We start from the raw sequence: 14461 nt of genomic DNA, 5'->3' as shown, positions 1-14461 counted from the left end.
GTCCAGAGGAGGGGACATAGTGCTTTCTAGGAGAGATATACATTATTTAGTTTTCCCAGCTATGTATTTATTATTTAATCTACAGACTTTGGAAAGATATGCAGGGATGAAATACTAGGTCCTCACAGGCAGCCTTGGGAAAGTTCTTCTCATTAAGCCAGCAAGGAAACTGCTGTAACACATTCAGGGATAAAGCCATGTAACTCAGAACATCCCTTAAATCCTGACTGGCCACAGTTCAAAGATAGTGAGCATCTCTASAGTGGTTCTCTAAACTTGCTGGAGTGTTACCTGGCACTGCATTGAGAGGSACAGGTTGGTCCACACCCATATTGCTCAGCTCAGAGATCCCAAACCAGGCTGAGGAGCAGCTCTGGCCTGTGCTTCCTCTCTGGGAAGGGCAGGGGCTGCCCCAGCTCCAAACATGACAGACAGCTGAGGTACAGTGTCTGGAGATGTTTTCTAACATTGTTGAGTTTAATAATGCAGGTCTAGCATTACTATGGAGAAGTCTGTGGGCATAATGTGGGGGATGTACAGGTAAAGAGAAGTTCTCAAAGCTAAATAAACCATTCAAACCATTGATCTGATCAAATGTTTGAGGAGAACTAAAAGATGTACACCATATATACCTGTGAAGTTACAGATAGGCAGAGACTAACCTGACCAAATGAGGCAGGCAGTGTGAATATCCTGACAAGTATAAATCCAAAGAGTGTCCCTGCACCCTGAAGGTGCAGCAGTTCATCTGGTACACTCTTCACTACATGACCAGAATGAACTACTAATTTTACATAATAGAAATAATACATTCATATTCACTTTCAGTTATTAGCCAGAAGGAGTCTTCCTGCTGGATTGCACTTTAGTTTGTTGTCAGTTGGTCTGGTGTTTAATTTAGCCTCTTTTTTTTCCTGAACATCAGTAGGATTCATCGCGCAATACTTCAAGAGGGGCAGAAGGGATAATAAAAATAATTTTGAGCTGTTTCGGTTATAAAATAGAAGAAAAGAAATGAAAAAATCCTGGAGCAAATTTATTCCTCAGTGTGACCTGAATCCGTAAAGGGAATTAAAAAAGGACTAAACCTTCACAACTAAATAGCATTTCACAGAAGAAAATGTATCTTTAAAAAAATTAGCTTCTCAGTATAATCTTGCTCTCTGTAAGAAACCCTTAATTGAATAAAATGCAATTTCCAGTATGAAATTGAACTTTGGGGGWGCCACAAATAAATAATATTGCAATAGAATTAATTTTTTATTCCCAGTATGATGAGATAAAAATGAAATTATTTAAATTCACTTGGAAACAGGAAGAAAAACAAAGAACCTATTTTTAAATACTTAGCAGAGGGAGTTTAAAGTCAGATGAATAGCCAGTGAAACCTAGAGAAGCTGAAGCCAATTAGCTTTTAGCTGTAACTGTTGCCTGTAGAGTTAAAATATGTTTACATGTGTATGCATATACTCTTGACAGCATATACACTTTAAAAAATTATTTTGATTTTTTTTTATATTGCTTTGTAAAATGAAGGAAAATAAACAAGCCCAAACCTTTCATTGTAAATATTTTGCTTGGCTCAGCTTGCAAAGTATCTGATCTGATATGTTGTTGATTAAGATAAGAATAGTGGGTGCCCTGCATGCAACTGATGGTCATATTATTTGATTTCTGAGCTAAATTTACAYTTGAAAAAATATTTTATGAACAATGGAGACTCCTCTGTTTTCATGCAGTTGTGACTGAGAGGGGAACGSGACACAGTCTTTGAGCATCCTTATTATGTGGTTAAACATCAGTCTCCTATATAGAGTTTCCATGCCACCTTGAGTTTACTAGTTTATCTCTTCCCTCAGAGTGCTTCSTCTTGCTTTTTTCTCTGAGTATATGTGTGAATTTTTAGTCTCTCACTTCCTATATTCATTCATGAAYATGTACTTCTACAAGCAAAAAATAATATTCCTGGAAATGTTGAAAGTGGATGCCAGTTTWCAGTTCATATCTCACTGCCATCTACTGCATATTCTGGAAAACTGCACCGTGGGAAATGCATTGCATTTCAGCTGTGTAAGATGACACTTTACCCAGTGAATTTGCCCTAAAGTTGAGGGAAAAATCTACTGAACTCTTAATAGGCTGTGACATGTAAATTCGATTCTTTTTGTAGGAATCAGTATTTCTTAAACAGATGACAATATCTGTTGGCACTCTATAGTGTCCAGAGGGAAAGAACATCAGATTTTAAKATTGCTTATTTTTTTTTCGGGCCAGATGAAAAGTAGGTTGTGCTTTGGAAGAAAAAGAAAATCTCACTTTGCTTGTTTTTGTCCTAAATAGTAATACCTTTAATTTCTTAATAGATATGTCAAAACAAAAACCTAGCAGGATTTAGATACAGGAACTTGAGACATTTTGATATTTCTTTTAATTAAAGAATTAGTCTTTGAATCTTTCAAATTARCTTTCATCTCAGTAGCTGATGTCTGGTGTATGCAAACACCAAGGGTATGCAATACTAAGTGATGTTTGGGATAGATATAATAATTTACCTARAGTGGTGAAATTCCTGAGTTGAAAATAAACCATCAGGATTCTTTGTGTCAGGAACTGAGTAGGATATCACTCAGATCATCTTTGCACTGAGTGCTTTTTTAATGATTTGTGTAGAAATTACAAGGTTTACTCARAGCAGTAATCTTTCTGATTTCATCAGGAAAGCTGACATCAAATAGACAAGAATGTAAGCAAAACATCAAACTCTGTGTTTGCATAAGAGAATTCCTCTTCTTAGACTACTATTAATTTCAGTAGTCTAGAAATATATATTTATACCATTAGCTATCAGTATTGCACCAAAAAGAATAAAAAAGACCAGTAAGCTTGCAAACTCAAGCAGTTCAAAACTGAAGATATGGCTTCATTTGCTTCWTATTTTTATCTGTCGTGATGACGTCTATAATTATGGTATGGATTTTTTCCTATTTTTTTCTTGAATTGTTCTAAAATCTCAATTGCTCAAAATTATTTAGTTCTTGCAAATGAAGAAAAAATGATGAAATAACTCCTTACTATCTATACTGTCCATTGTTGCCATGTTTCAGTGCTTTGCAAATGTTAATTAACCCATGTTTACACACTCTGGGGATTTGGGATGGTATTATGGGAAGCTGCTATACTCTGTGTGATCATTCCATCCCTTCTGGTGTCTTSAGAGGCAAATAAGTGTTCACAAGACCTTTTCAAATGACATCAGAAGCTCACCCAGGAAAATGAGGAACTGGTTCCTAACACATGACCCTTTCTGTTCCATCTCCTCAATCTTATTTCAGTGTCACCGTCAAGACCAAATGTCTTTTACTCCTTGTCCAGAAAGCTACTTTTCTTTGGCTGAACTCCTCCAAGTCATATTCCTCCTATAGCACATATTGAACACAGCAAAATTTCAGCCTAAACATTATGGAATTTTAAAAATCCACAACTGCAAACTAGTTTAGCAAAACTGTCCAGAATTTGGTAGCAGGTGGCATTGGTAGAGATGCCCATGGTATGGAGTTTGTGAACCTATTAAAGCTCTTTATGTCCTTTTCCTGTGGGCCACTTGTCAGCATTGTTTTGTAAATCATGCTTTAAGGAGAGGATGACTTGGTAGCAGTGAGGAACTTTTTTTTTTTTTCCATTGAGTTCGTGTTTATAAATTTCTTAACAATTTGTGCATTTCTCTGGCAGTTTCAGTGTCCAAAATTTTTAATTGAAAGCCCTGGTAAATACATTATTTGTGGGCAATAATTTCAGGACTGAATTCTGGGTTTGCTTGGTTTTTGGATTTTTGCATTTGGTGTTTATATTTGATGTGTGATGCAAATGCAAAGTAAGTGATGAAGCATTTGTGGSTCTCTGCATGACCAACATCCTGCCAGGGGGGGCTCCTCCAGAGGTTTCCATGAGGAATGGCTGAGGGAGCTGGGAGTTTTTACCCTGGAGAAGGGAAGGATCAGGGGAGACTTTATCACGACAACTACATAAAGGAGGGTGTAACCAGGTGGGGGTTGGGCTCTTCTCCCCAGCAACCAGTGGCAGGATGAATAACATCACCTCAAGCTGTGCCAGGGCAGGTTCAGGCTGGACATCAGAAAGAATTTCTTCACTGAAAGGGTTGTTAAACCAGGGAGGTGGTGGAGTCACCATTCCTGGAAGTGTTCAAGGATAGACTGGATGTGGCACTTAGTGCCATGGTTGACAAGGTGGTGGTTGGTGGGACTCAATCTTAGAGGTCTTTGCCAAACTAAATAGTTATGTGATTCTGTGATTGTGACATGGTTGGGTGGCAAACATTGTGGTGGTGCTGGATTGGTGGTCAGACCTGATAATCTTAGAGGACTTTTCCAACCTGAACCATTCTATGATTCCATAAGGATTCTATGATTCCTTAAGGATTCTATGATTCTATGATCTGCTGTCTCACTGGTTAATCACTGAGTATCTCTACCATCTTCCCACTGCTCTCATTAGTTCCCTGATGCTGCCATCCTCCAGTGRTATGACTTGATAATAACTTTTCTACGTTCCCACATGGATGAAATGCTGCACACATGAGTTCTGTGGTAGAACTGCCACTGTAGGAGCATGATGTACAAGCATGCAGCATTTAAATCCTAAAAGGATAAATGAAAGGGAAGAAAAGATTAAAAGGGGTGTTTAGCAAKGTCTGCTGCTATCTCAGGGCTCCRCTGTGCCTTTGCCCCTAGCAGTGAAAGTTCAATATATGAAAATCCAGAGAAGGGAATCAGGTGGACACCTGTAAATACCATCCTTCAGTAATCATTTATAAAAGAAGAAAATTTATTTAAATAAGGAAGAGAGTATTAGGSATTCTGATAACTATAATAGGATGAATTTTATGTGAGACTGCTGAAAATTTGTGGGCAATTACACTGTGAAATAAAACTGCAGATGATTGTTTTGTTTTTYCCTTTTATTAAATGTTTTAAATTTGCTGCCCTCCTGTGGCTGTATATTGTGCTTTCTCTGCTGAAACTCCAAATGGGCAGAATTTGCTAGGACAGCAGTACGTGCAGCAGTGTTTAAATAGCAGATGAAGGACAGTTCAGACACTGAACTGGTGCTGTCTGGCTCAGCTAAGGGCCTCCGAAAATGTGTCTGGGAGTCCCTGTGAATACATTTGCTGCCTTTTCATTCTGGAGGATGGGGGCTGCCRTGGGTGTTAGGAATCTGCTGCCCAAATTCTGTCTGGAGAAAGCTGCCTTTGCCACTGTCAGAAGATGATAAAGGCTTCTTCTGGACCAGGTTGTGTGTGTTCCCAGTTGACCAGGTGGGTCCATCCAGAAGGAATATACAGTATTTCCAAACACCTTYCAKCTTGGGGTRTGAGACAAACCAGAGAACTGAGTAGAGGTGCAGAGCCTTAGGAGGAGCACTGATAAAATGGCACAAAAGCAACATAAAACAAAGAAAAGGAACTCAGCACGAGCCAATTTAAGGTTTTTGGGTTTTATTGTAGCTGTTACTCTGTAGGTATTGGCATAAATACTGGTGTTTTTTTTCAGGAATTCTTGTCATAATTTCATTATTATTTATATGCTATTTATTACACCATTACCYATGTGTTGCACCTAGAAGTTTTGGTAATGATAATATTTCATTGCATAGCATATTAGTTGACCATCTTCCTACCAGAACTAAGTGGTCAAAAAAAAAGTTTTATGAATAACATTGTAAAGACACCACCATTTGGACTAAGTTATTTAGAGAATAAAGACTTAATCATTGGTAGTTTATAAAGCGAATTACAGAACTGAATTTTTAAAAATTGGAATAAAGGGTTTAAATTAATGGCTTTGACAGTATTGCTTCTGGAAAAATAATGTGTGCAGAAATGTGAGACACAGAATGTTCAATAGGTCTTTCAAGGCTTTTCTTGGGTGGATAGTTGAACACTAAATTCAGATGCATTTCACATCTTTCTTGCATCCTATACATTTTGGGCTATACAAATGACTTTACAGAGAATTAAAAAAATTGTGTTCAGAGCTGACTTTGATCACAGAAATTGAGGAGCCTGTTTTTAGACAGTGAGAGATCAAAAAATCCTTTTCAAGGAAAAGCTAGTTAGTATGCAAAGGAAAACACAATCAGAATGAACATAAGGATACAGTAACCTGAACACTGCTCAGATATCCTGCCCTTTGTATGAATTATTTGTATTTGCTCCCCGTGCTGCTAACATTAAAGTCTGAAAAAAAAAAATAAAGACAGCAGTTGTAAAACAAAGATTGAAGATGAGGCCTGATCTGGACCTACACCCTGGAAAGCAGAAACAAGGTGCAGTGCTCTCTGCCAGATGACAAGCAGAGCATCCTTCCAGCAGCAATGCACCACTAGGAAGGATGTAATGCCACTTAAAAGATCAGTGCTGACTGTGGATCTGAGGCAGCTGCAATGGATTGTTTGACTGCTTGGACACTTTCTGATCAGGAGGGTTTGTAAGGTAGCTGGATCAGACTGAATATCTCAGATATTCATATAAACATAGAATGGTTTGGGTTGGAAGGAACCTGAAAGATCATTTCATTCCAAATCCCCTACCTTGGGCGGGGTCACCGTCCACTAGGCCAGGCTGCTCAAAGCCTCATCCAGCCTGGCCTTGAACACTGCCAGGGATGGGGCAGGCACAGCTTCYCTGGGCAGACTGTTCCAGGGCCTCACCACCCTCACTCACAGTAAAGAATTTCTTCCTGRTATCTAATCTAAYCCTACTCTCTTTCAGTTTAAAGATATTTCCTCYTGCYCTGTCACTACATGCMCTTCCTTGTAAGAAATCCCTCTSCAGTTCTCTGCTATTGTGACTTTCTGTTCTGTACAGTAATGTTATAGCCTGATTTTGACAGAGATAAACCTCCTCTAAAGAGACAGAGTCCTTTCACTCACCCTCCTCCTTTTCTTCACTCAGGAATTACATTTTGTGTGCAACAGCAGGTTCTGAACTGTAATGCAGTGCTGCCARAAAAAATCCACTGCTTTTGAGCTGCACGAGAGAGCCCAGCACGGCAGCGCCCTGTGGAGACAGGAGCTTGGGGACAGGGCTGTCGCTCTGAGGAGCAAGCGAGGAGCATGGCAAGGTGTGGGGAAGGTTGTGCAAGGCTGCCTGCGCTTGTGGGTCCACACCTGACCCATGACACGGAGCAGAGGTGGCTGCTGCCAYCCTCGCCCCAGGGGACTGTCCCCACATCAGCTGTCCTCGTCCCACTGCCCTCCTGTTGGCTCACTGGTCTTCTCAGAGGATCTGCTTTGCATATCATAAACATCATGCTCTTCAAAAGATGTCTGTAGCAATGTAGTCAGAAGATACTTTTGCTCACTGTGCTTCTGCAAATAAAATAAGCACTGTAATTGAAATCTGCATTTAATAAAAGTTCTCATTCATGGGGACTTCAGCAGCATACTTCGTTTGAACTCTTGTCTTTAAAGTCACTTTTTTCTTGCTAATCTCTAATCTGTCTTGTGTTCTACTAACAATATGGGAACTGATGGTTAGCCAAGAAATACCTTTTATATTCAGTTGTCTGGCTAAAATGATGTTTGGAATTTGGGACTCTTAGCATCACCAGATCATCTGGATTTTCTCTGYGTGGTTTAATATTGTCCTGAAAATAATGAAACTTAATCTGTACAACAGGGCAATTTGAGATACAGTGAGCAGCCAAAGRGCTCCTAAGAGAAGAACAAACTATCAGTTCTCAGTGGCTCAGGGATGCTGCCTCTGCATGGGTTGCTAGTCCACAGCACATGTAAAAGAAGGTAATTTGCCTTTGGTGTCCCTTGGAATAAAAAAGCAGAGACGACTGCTACAGAACATCAGAAGCATCTCAATGTGCTTGTTGCACAGTGACATGTCAAATCACTGAACTCTAGTCCCACTCATTTCCATGTTAAGGGTATCATGTGGGGAGTGTGCTGGCAGTTTGATTTGATGTTTCTTTTGCAAGAGCTACTTGCTAARGCTTAGGCAGAGATACCAGCTGTGTTGTGTGCCATTTTATCAGTGAGTTTGCAAGYTTTTTAAGGAAATATAATAAGCTCTTTTACTACCCTAAACTTAGATTAAGCAATTAATCTGCTTCTYTGGAGGAGGTCATAGAGAAACTAGGTGAGACACTGACTGAAGTTCATATTTCTTTTCTGATTGGTCTATATAGTGAAAAACCTCAGAAGCAAACTAGGTAGCAAATTTCCAATAAAGCTTTGATTGATTTTGTTGGTCTCTTGGGAATCATTTGACCAGCAGAACTGGTCACTCTTCTCAAAYTGTTTCCCCTCACCTGTTCCTCCTTAATAAGCATTTCAGAGATTTGGATTAAAAAATTTGRAATATTGAAAGTGCAAGTTAAGATACAGTGTTGAACAATACATTCGTGCAAGTTCTGATGCCTTACAAAATACAAACTGGTAGAATTCTATTAAAAAATTTGCATGGAAATTTCTATAATTCAAACCATCTTACTGCAATGCCGCTTTGTGTCAAGTGTTCCTTCCCTCTGACCTCATTAGGTGTGCCTCATCATTAGATATACTGTTACTAAAGAGTTTTAACTTAAAAGCTGCTTTGATTAATGCTTGGTTGGACTGAGGATTTATTGTGTAGGATTAACTAGATTTAAAAATGGCAACATGCCATAGTAACTTTAATGCCAGACTTTAATGAGAAGCAGAAGTAAACTCCAAGGACCCTTATGATTTTTAATATGGACTAAACTTGTGTGCTCGTTACCTGAATGTCCTGTCTTATTTTATATACAAGTATTCCAATAATTCCTAGAGAATTGTAGCCTAGAAAGTGTATCACAAATGTGTGACCTGAGTATATAACCCTATATTTGTAATTTTGGTAATTTTCTAATCAGATTTATTCAGTATTCTTATCAAAAAGAGGAAAAACTGGTTTGGGSTTTTAATTAAGAAACAATATGGATGTAAGATAAAACCAGGCTGGCAAACATTTGTCCTTATTAATAATGTACAATACAGATGAAAAATGCATATTCACATTTGTATGTAATCTGCTAATTGAATTTATTTTTACTGTCTTCTTAAGTTCATTTAGTGCTCCTGAAAGTTTACAAAATTGGTGCTTCTAGAGTTTAATAACCTTATCTTTTTACCATTGATCACATATTTTAGTATATGATACTGCCAAGAAAATCCTGACCATTCTCACATCCGGCAGCATTTGGTCGTCTCCTTAAATCCTACTAGACTTGGTAGGATTTAAGCATATACTTAAAAGGTAATGCATTGCTCARTGAGGGCCTTTGTGTCTGACATTTTTTTCTGTCCATGCTATCTTTGCTGAGATAACCGAAGGGCACTGATTTATCATTAGAGCTAAACAGGAAAAACTTTCTCATTCAAAAAGCTTGTAAACTTTTTTATCTGAATTGATCCTGATTTCCCAATCTTGTTCATTTTTCAGTGAACTTCCAACAGTAGAAGCATGTAATGAAAGTTTTAATTCCACACAGTTACATAATGTGAGAATTAGGCACAATGTAAGCAATAACARCAGCTCTTCACAGAGGTGGTACTGACTCTGCCAAAGATTGTAGGATGCCATCCAACCAAGTACTTGGGCTGTAATTCCTAATTTCTCATTGAAATCACAGATCTATTGGACATGACTTAAATAGGATTACTCACTCCAGCAAATTTACACAAGGGTCTGAGGCATATATCCAGCTTCCCCTGAGTTCGGAGTCTGCATACTCATTTGGCTCTGGGCCTTGGGCACTTGCATAACGTTGCTTGTGTAAGTTACCCTGCCAAAAATGAAACCTGCATCAACATAGTTACTCATCCCAGAAACATTGTGCCTGTGGACAAGTGATGACAGTCGGGGATCCTGCTTCCTTTTGTATCACACTGAAAACTTCTGTTTTCACTGATGATTGAAGCCCTTCAGGCAGCATTACCATTGCAGTCCCTATTGATAATTTCTGTGGCACTGAGTTGTTTTTGTTGGATTTTTTTATCACTTCTGGATTCTTTACTTGACTCATTGCTATTATTTGTTTTTCCTATTTTTTTTTAGGGAGAAGGCCAGCAAAAACGAAGGACAAAAAAAAGAAGAAAAAGAATTTGATGGAAAGGGCTCAGAAGCAGCACAGCATCTTTTTAGCAACAGATAAAACCAGCCAGTAAAGACTTGATTTTCTTTAATGTGTTTTTTTGCAAAGTGCACAAAAGCTGCTATATGCTCCTGCCCATGGATGCACTACAATTCAGCTGCTTTGACAGTATTGGTGGCAAATAACTTGTGAAAGTAAAACCCACAAGCTTGTTTGTTTTATTTATATATTTTTATTTTATATTTTTCTCTCATTTTTGACCTGAAGACTTCAAGGTCAGGAGTGCACTGAGTTGGATCAGTGGAAGCGGTCCTGAAGTGCATCAGAGACACTGTTCAGAGTGCCTGGTCAACGTGTTGACAAGGAAAGAAATCTACGCAGCACCAGTAGGTGGACTTGTGCATATTTAAATAAATAAGAAGAAAAGGAAGTCTTGGAGGTACTATTGCATTTATGGCCTTTGTTTCCTGTATTTGTACATTTCAAGAGTAAATGGATGAGACTGACCTAGTAGTGTTAATGTACATTGTTCCCAGCACCTGCTACATTGACACAATTGTACAATAAAACTGCTTTGAGACAACATTCYGCAGGACTCGCTGCTTAGGCTCACTGAAGCTCAACAGACTCTGTGTGTACATATTACTCTGTCTACATATAAATGAACATATTTACTGTACATCTATGCATTTGTATGTATAATACTTTATACACGTTTAAAGATAYGTCCTGTTGGTTCTGGTAATATACGTTAAATTAATCCAGTACATGTTTACTTTTTGCTGTGTTTTAARTATCTTCTCATGTTCCTCAGTAGTTACCAACTGGATTTTTTTCTTCTCATTTGCAAAGCACACTCATTTGCAAAGCTACCTTGTACTGACCCTCTCAATGGAGTGTCAGCTCTGAAGTATACTTGCCAGACTAAAAAYCCACAAATCCTTTCTGCTATTCTGTACTTCTGTCTCAGCCCCCATGTATTTTGTCTCAGAAAAAGAAGTTTAATGTTTTTTAAGATGGGGCACAATGACCATAGAAGTTTTGAGTGTCAGGAGAGAAATTATTTGTAAAATTCTTGGTATCTAAGATTGTATGCATAGTTTGTTTTGGTTTTTTCTCTCAACATGATGCACAGTGTTTTATTTCGATTAGTCCTGATGCAGTCAGATGAGAAAGCAAATACCTGAATAAAGGAGAAATAAAATAAAAGTCACGTGAGGTCAGCCATTCAAAAGTACAGAAAMCACCAATATCCCAGTATTAGTGATTATTTGTAGAAGATTAACAAATTTAATCTGCAGCTGTTGTTTGCTTTGGGATATTTTTTGAGGGGGAGAGGTGGAGACAATTTTCTGTGTAGGGCATTAAAATGGCTCAGGATGTATAATTTGGTAATCTAGCATTATTGAGCTAGCATTCAAGGTGATTTTTGGACACTTGACAGGGAAAGCCTACACTAAAATGCCTGTTGTTTAAACTGTTACTTAAGAGAAATTATTTCAGTTTTAGGACTAAAACTTGCATATGACCTACACAAAAACAATGAAACAGCAAAACAGACCCCAGACCTCCACAAAACTCTTTTTTACATATACTTTAGAAAAATCCCACAAATACYAGATTTATTTTTATGGGTTATATGCTTTTCAAATAAACTGGGGAAATAAAACATTTGTAAGCACAAATATATCTGTATTTATCTATGACAAGTGTTGCTACCGAAATTTGCAGTAGTTAGACACAAATGAATGTTYCATCAAACTGCTTGTGGACTTCCACTCAACCATGAGGTTTTCACTGTATGTTCATATTTACCTAGAACATCRTAATATTACAGACAGTAGCTGTTCTAATCCTGGGATGCAATTTTGGACATAAAACWCACTTAAAGAAAAAAAAAAGACAACAAGAACTGTAGCTGTCTGCTTATTGGTAATCAAATCTGGCTGTAAGTGCAGTTAATGCCCTCATACAAGSCTTTCAATAGTGGTTGCATATGTTGTATTAGGCATGTCATGGAAAGAATGCTACAAAATATAATAAAATGGTGTCACAAGCTTCTGAGTAAAATATTTTTGGTCCTTTTTAATTCAAATAGGTATTCCTTTGGAACTGCATACATATAGAAGAATTGGAGAAGGAGGGTAGATGCAGATTTTCTTCCCCTGGAGTGAAAAAATGTGAGAGTTTTCCAAACAATTATTTTGTTGATACTTAGGTTTGAAAAGACACTGAGCATTAGACCTACACTGATTTCTCCTGTTCCAGTCACCTTTCATTTAGTTTTTTTGGGAGTGTAGGAAGAAAAAAATCATCCCGAAGTAGCAGATTCCCTCCTGTGTAGTTCCTTCTCTCTCCCAGACATCCTGCCTTTGCATGGTGGACCCTATCAATGTGTTCATAGCACTGGGGGTTTTGTAGGATCATACTTTGGAGTTTGGAAAGGATAGTTCCTTGAACATTAGGAAAGTGCTTTACACTGGAAGAGTGTTTGGTCACAGTCTCCACAKGGAAGTGATCATGGCACCAAGCCTGTCAGAGTTCAAGGAGTGTCTGGACAATGCYCTTAGTAATATGGTTAATTTTAGGTGCTCGTATGAGGAGCAGGGAGTTGGATTCAGTGATGCTTATGGGTTCTTTTCCATCTTGAGATATTCTATGATCTGATAAATCTATGACCTTGACAGATCAGCTAGTCCAAATATTTGTTGAAATGGGGTTACCTTGCAGTTATCTTCAAACAGATACTGTTTCTTGGTAAAGTGAAGATCAGATTTTCAAAGCTGGATAACATAAAAACAGCCTGTGCCTGCTGTGCCTCTTATTTCCTTTTAATTTGGGAGYGGGTTATAAAGRCCTTAGTTTTTTTCTGGTAAGCAAYTGACCAGGTACAGATACCACCTTTTCCCCCCTTTCAGAGCCATTACTGCTCTGCTGAATCTGTTTCTCTAAAACAGCTGAAGGTTTCAGAGCAGTGGAACTTTTGTGTTCAYAAGGCTTTTATGCCCTAGTTTAATGATTTGCTATTGGAAATTTATTTTAAACTATAACMGATTCAAATCAGGAGGATAAAGAACTTTGTATGCTGTAGTCATTGGTTTAAAAAAGCTGTTACATTGCTATGATGAGTAGAAGGTGCTTTTTCAGAAGCGCACACCATTTTGCATCTTATTCACGTGTCCCAGAAGAGGCAACTGCATGCTGCACTGTGTGTTTAGGATCTCCCTATTCTGAGTTTAATTTAGCTTATCTTGGCCTCCCAATATCTATTTCTAAATTAAAAACAAAACAAAACATAAAAAAGAAAAAGGAAAAACAACCCCAGGTGCATCTTTAAAGCAACAATTTTGTGGCTGGCTGGTCTTTATTGCATCTCAGCTGCTCTTGGTAGTGAGAAATTATTGTTATATGTCTCTTTGTTTATTCCTGGGGGCAAAAAAGCAATGCTGCATTCCACATTATGGTAATCCAAACCTTCCGTATTACAAATCTCAGTATAAGGAAGTTGTTCTCCTCTTACACCTGTATGGTCAATATAAAGATGTYTGTAAAAGGATAGTGAATACTTACAGAGCTTACATGATGTGTCTCCATTTATCAGCATAAGTTACAGAAAACTGCAGAGCAGAAAAAGATGAAGTAGATTTTCATTTGAGTTAGCTAAAAACAAACCAAATAATCAGGTGCCATGTTAACTCTTTCTAATGAAAACAAAAATATTGCTAAAATCCTGATTGAAACCTTATAAAATGAAAAGACAGGTCTTTTCCAGACRGATTAAGATCAAGTTCAGTGCTTCAGCTTTGTTATGCTGATGGAATAGAATATAGAATAAAAATAAGCAGATATTTCCAGCACAAGTGCCGTGCTTTTTTTCAGTGGATGGTGTTACTGAAGGCTGGTGCTACCACTTACCAGAGGGTATGAGAGTGTTTTTGAATTCAAACTCTTCACCAACAAAATGTATTTGTCTTTTGACACCAGTTCACTTTCACTTSCAATGGTGTAAGCCAGCATGAATTCCAGTAAGCTCTAGACTGAAGTTATTTTGGCCTGACACCAAGAAGAACAAAATGTACCCTTCTGMAAGTGTAACCCAGAAACCACTGTCGACTTTTTGTTTAGTTCTTTACCGAAAGCTCTGTGCTGAACCTGGCGTCGTTTCTTTCATGAGAAGCCTCTGTCAGGGTGGAGGAAAGGACATTAACTTTAGGAAGTGTTAGAGCAGCCTGATCTGCAGGACATCTGGGAGAAGAGCAACCCAGTATTTGAAGTGCAGTTCCTCTCAGAAATGAAAAACTGTAAGTCTGACTAGAGAG

The 14461-nt window shown here is 38.2% G+C and overlaps 1 protein-coding gene across 1 annotated transcript in view; it reads left to right on the top strand.

The window, feature by feature from the left end:
* The window catches only part of RSPO2 (R-spondin 2), a 97765-nt gene extending 85566 nt beyond the window's left edge, over positions 1–12199 (top strand). Inside the window, exon 5 of the mRNA XM_057375791.1 lies at positions 10106–12199. Coding sequence (XP_057231774.1) covers positions 10106–10215 — 110 coding nt within the window. The 3' untranslated portion in view covers positions 10216–12199. The remainder of the gene's footprint in view (positions 1–10105) is intronic.
* Positions 12200–14461: the final 2262 nt, after the last annotated feature.

Source organism: Malurus melanocephalus, unplaced genomic scaffold (assembly GCF_030028575.1).
Source record: "Malurus melanocephalus ecotype Western Australia unplaced genomic scaffold, MMel_1.1 scaffold_258, whole genome shotgun sequence".
NCBI classification, from domain to species: Eukaryota; Metazoa; Chordata; class Aves; order Passeriformes; family Maluridae; genus Malurus; species Malurus melanocephalus.
Note: the sequence above shows the minus strand (reverse complement) of the source record. Positions and strands in the feature narration are given on the sequence as shown.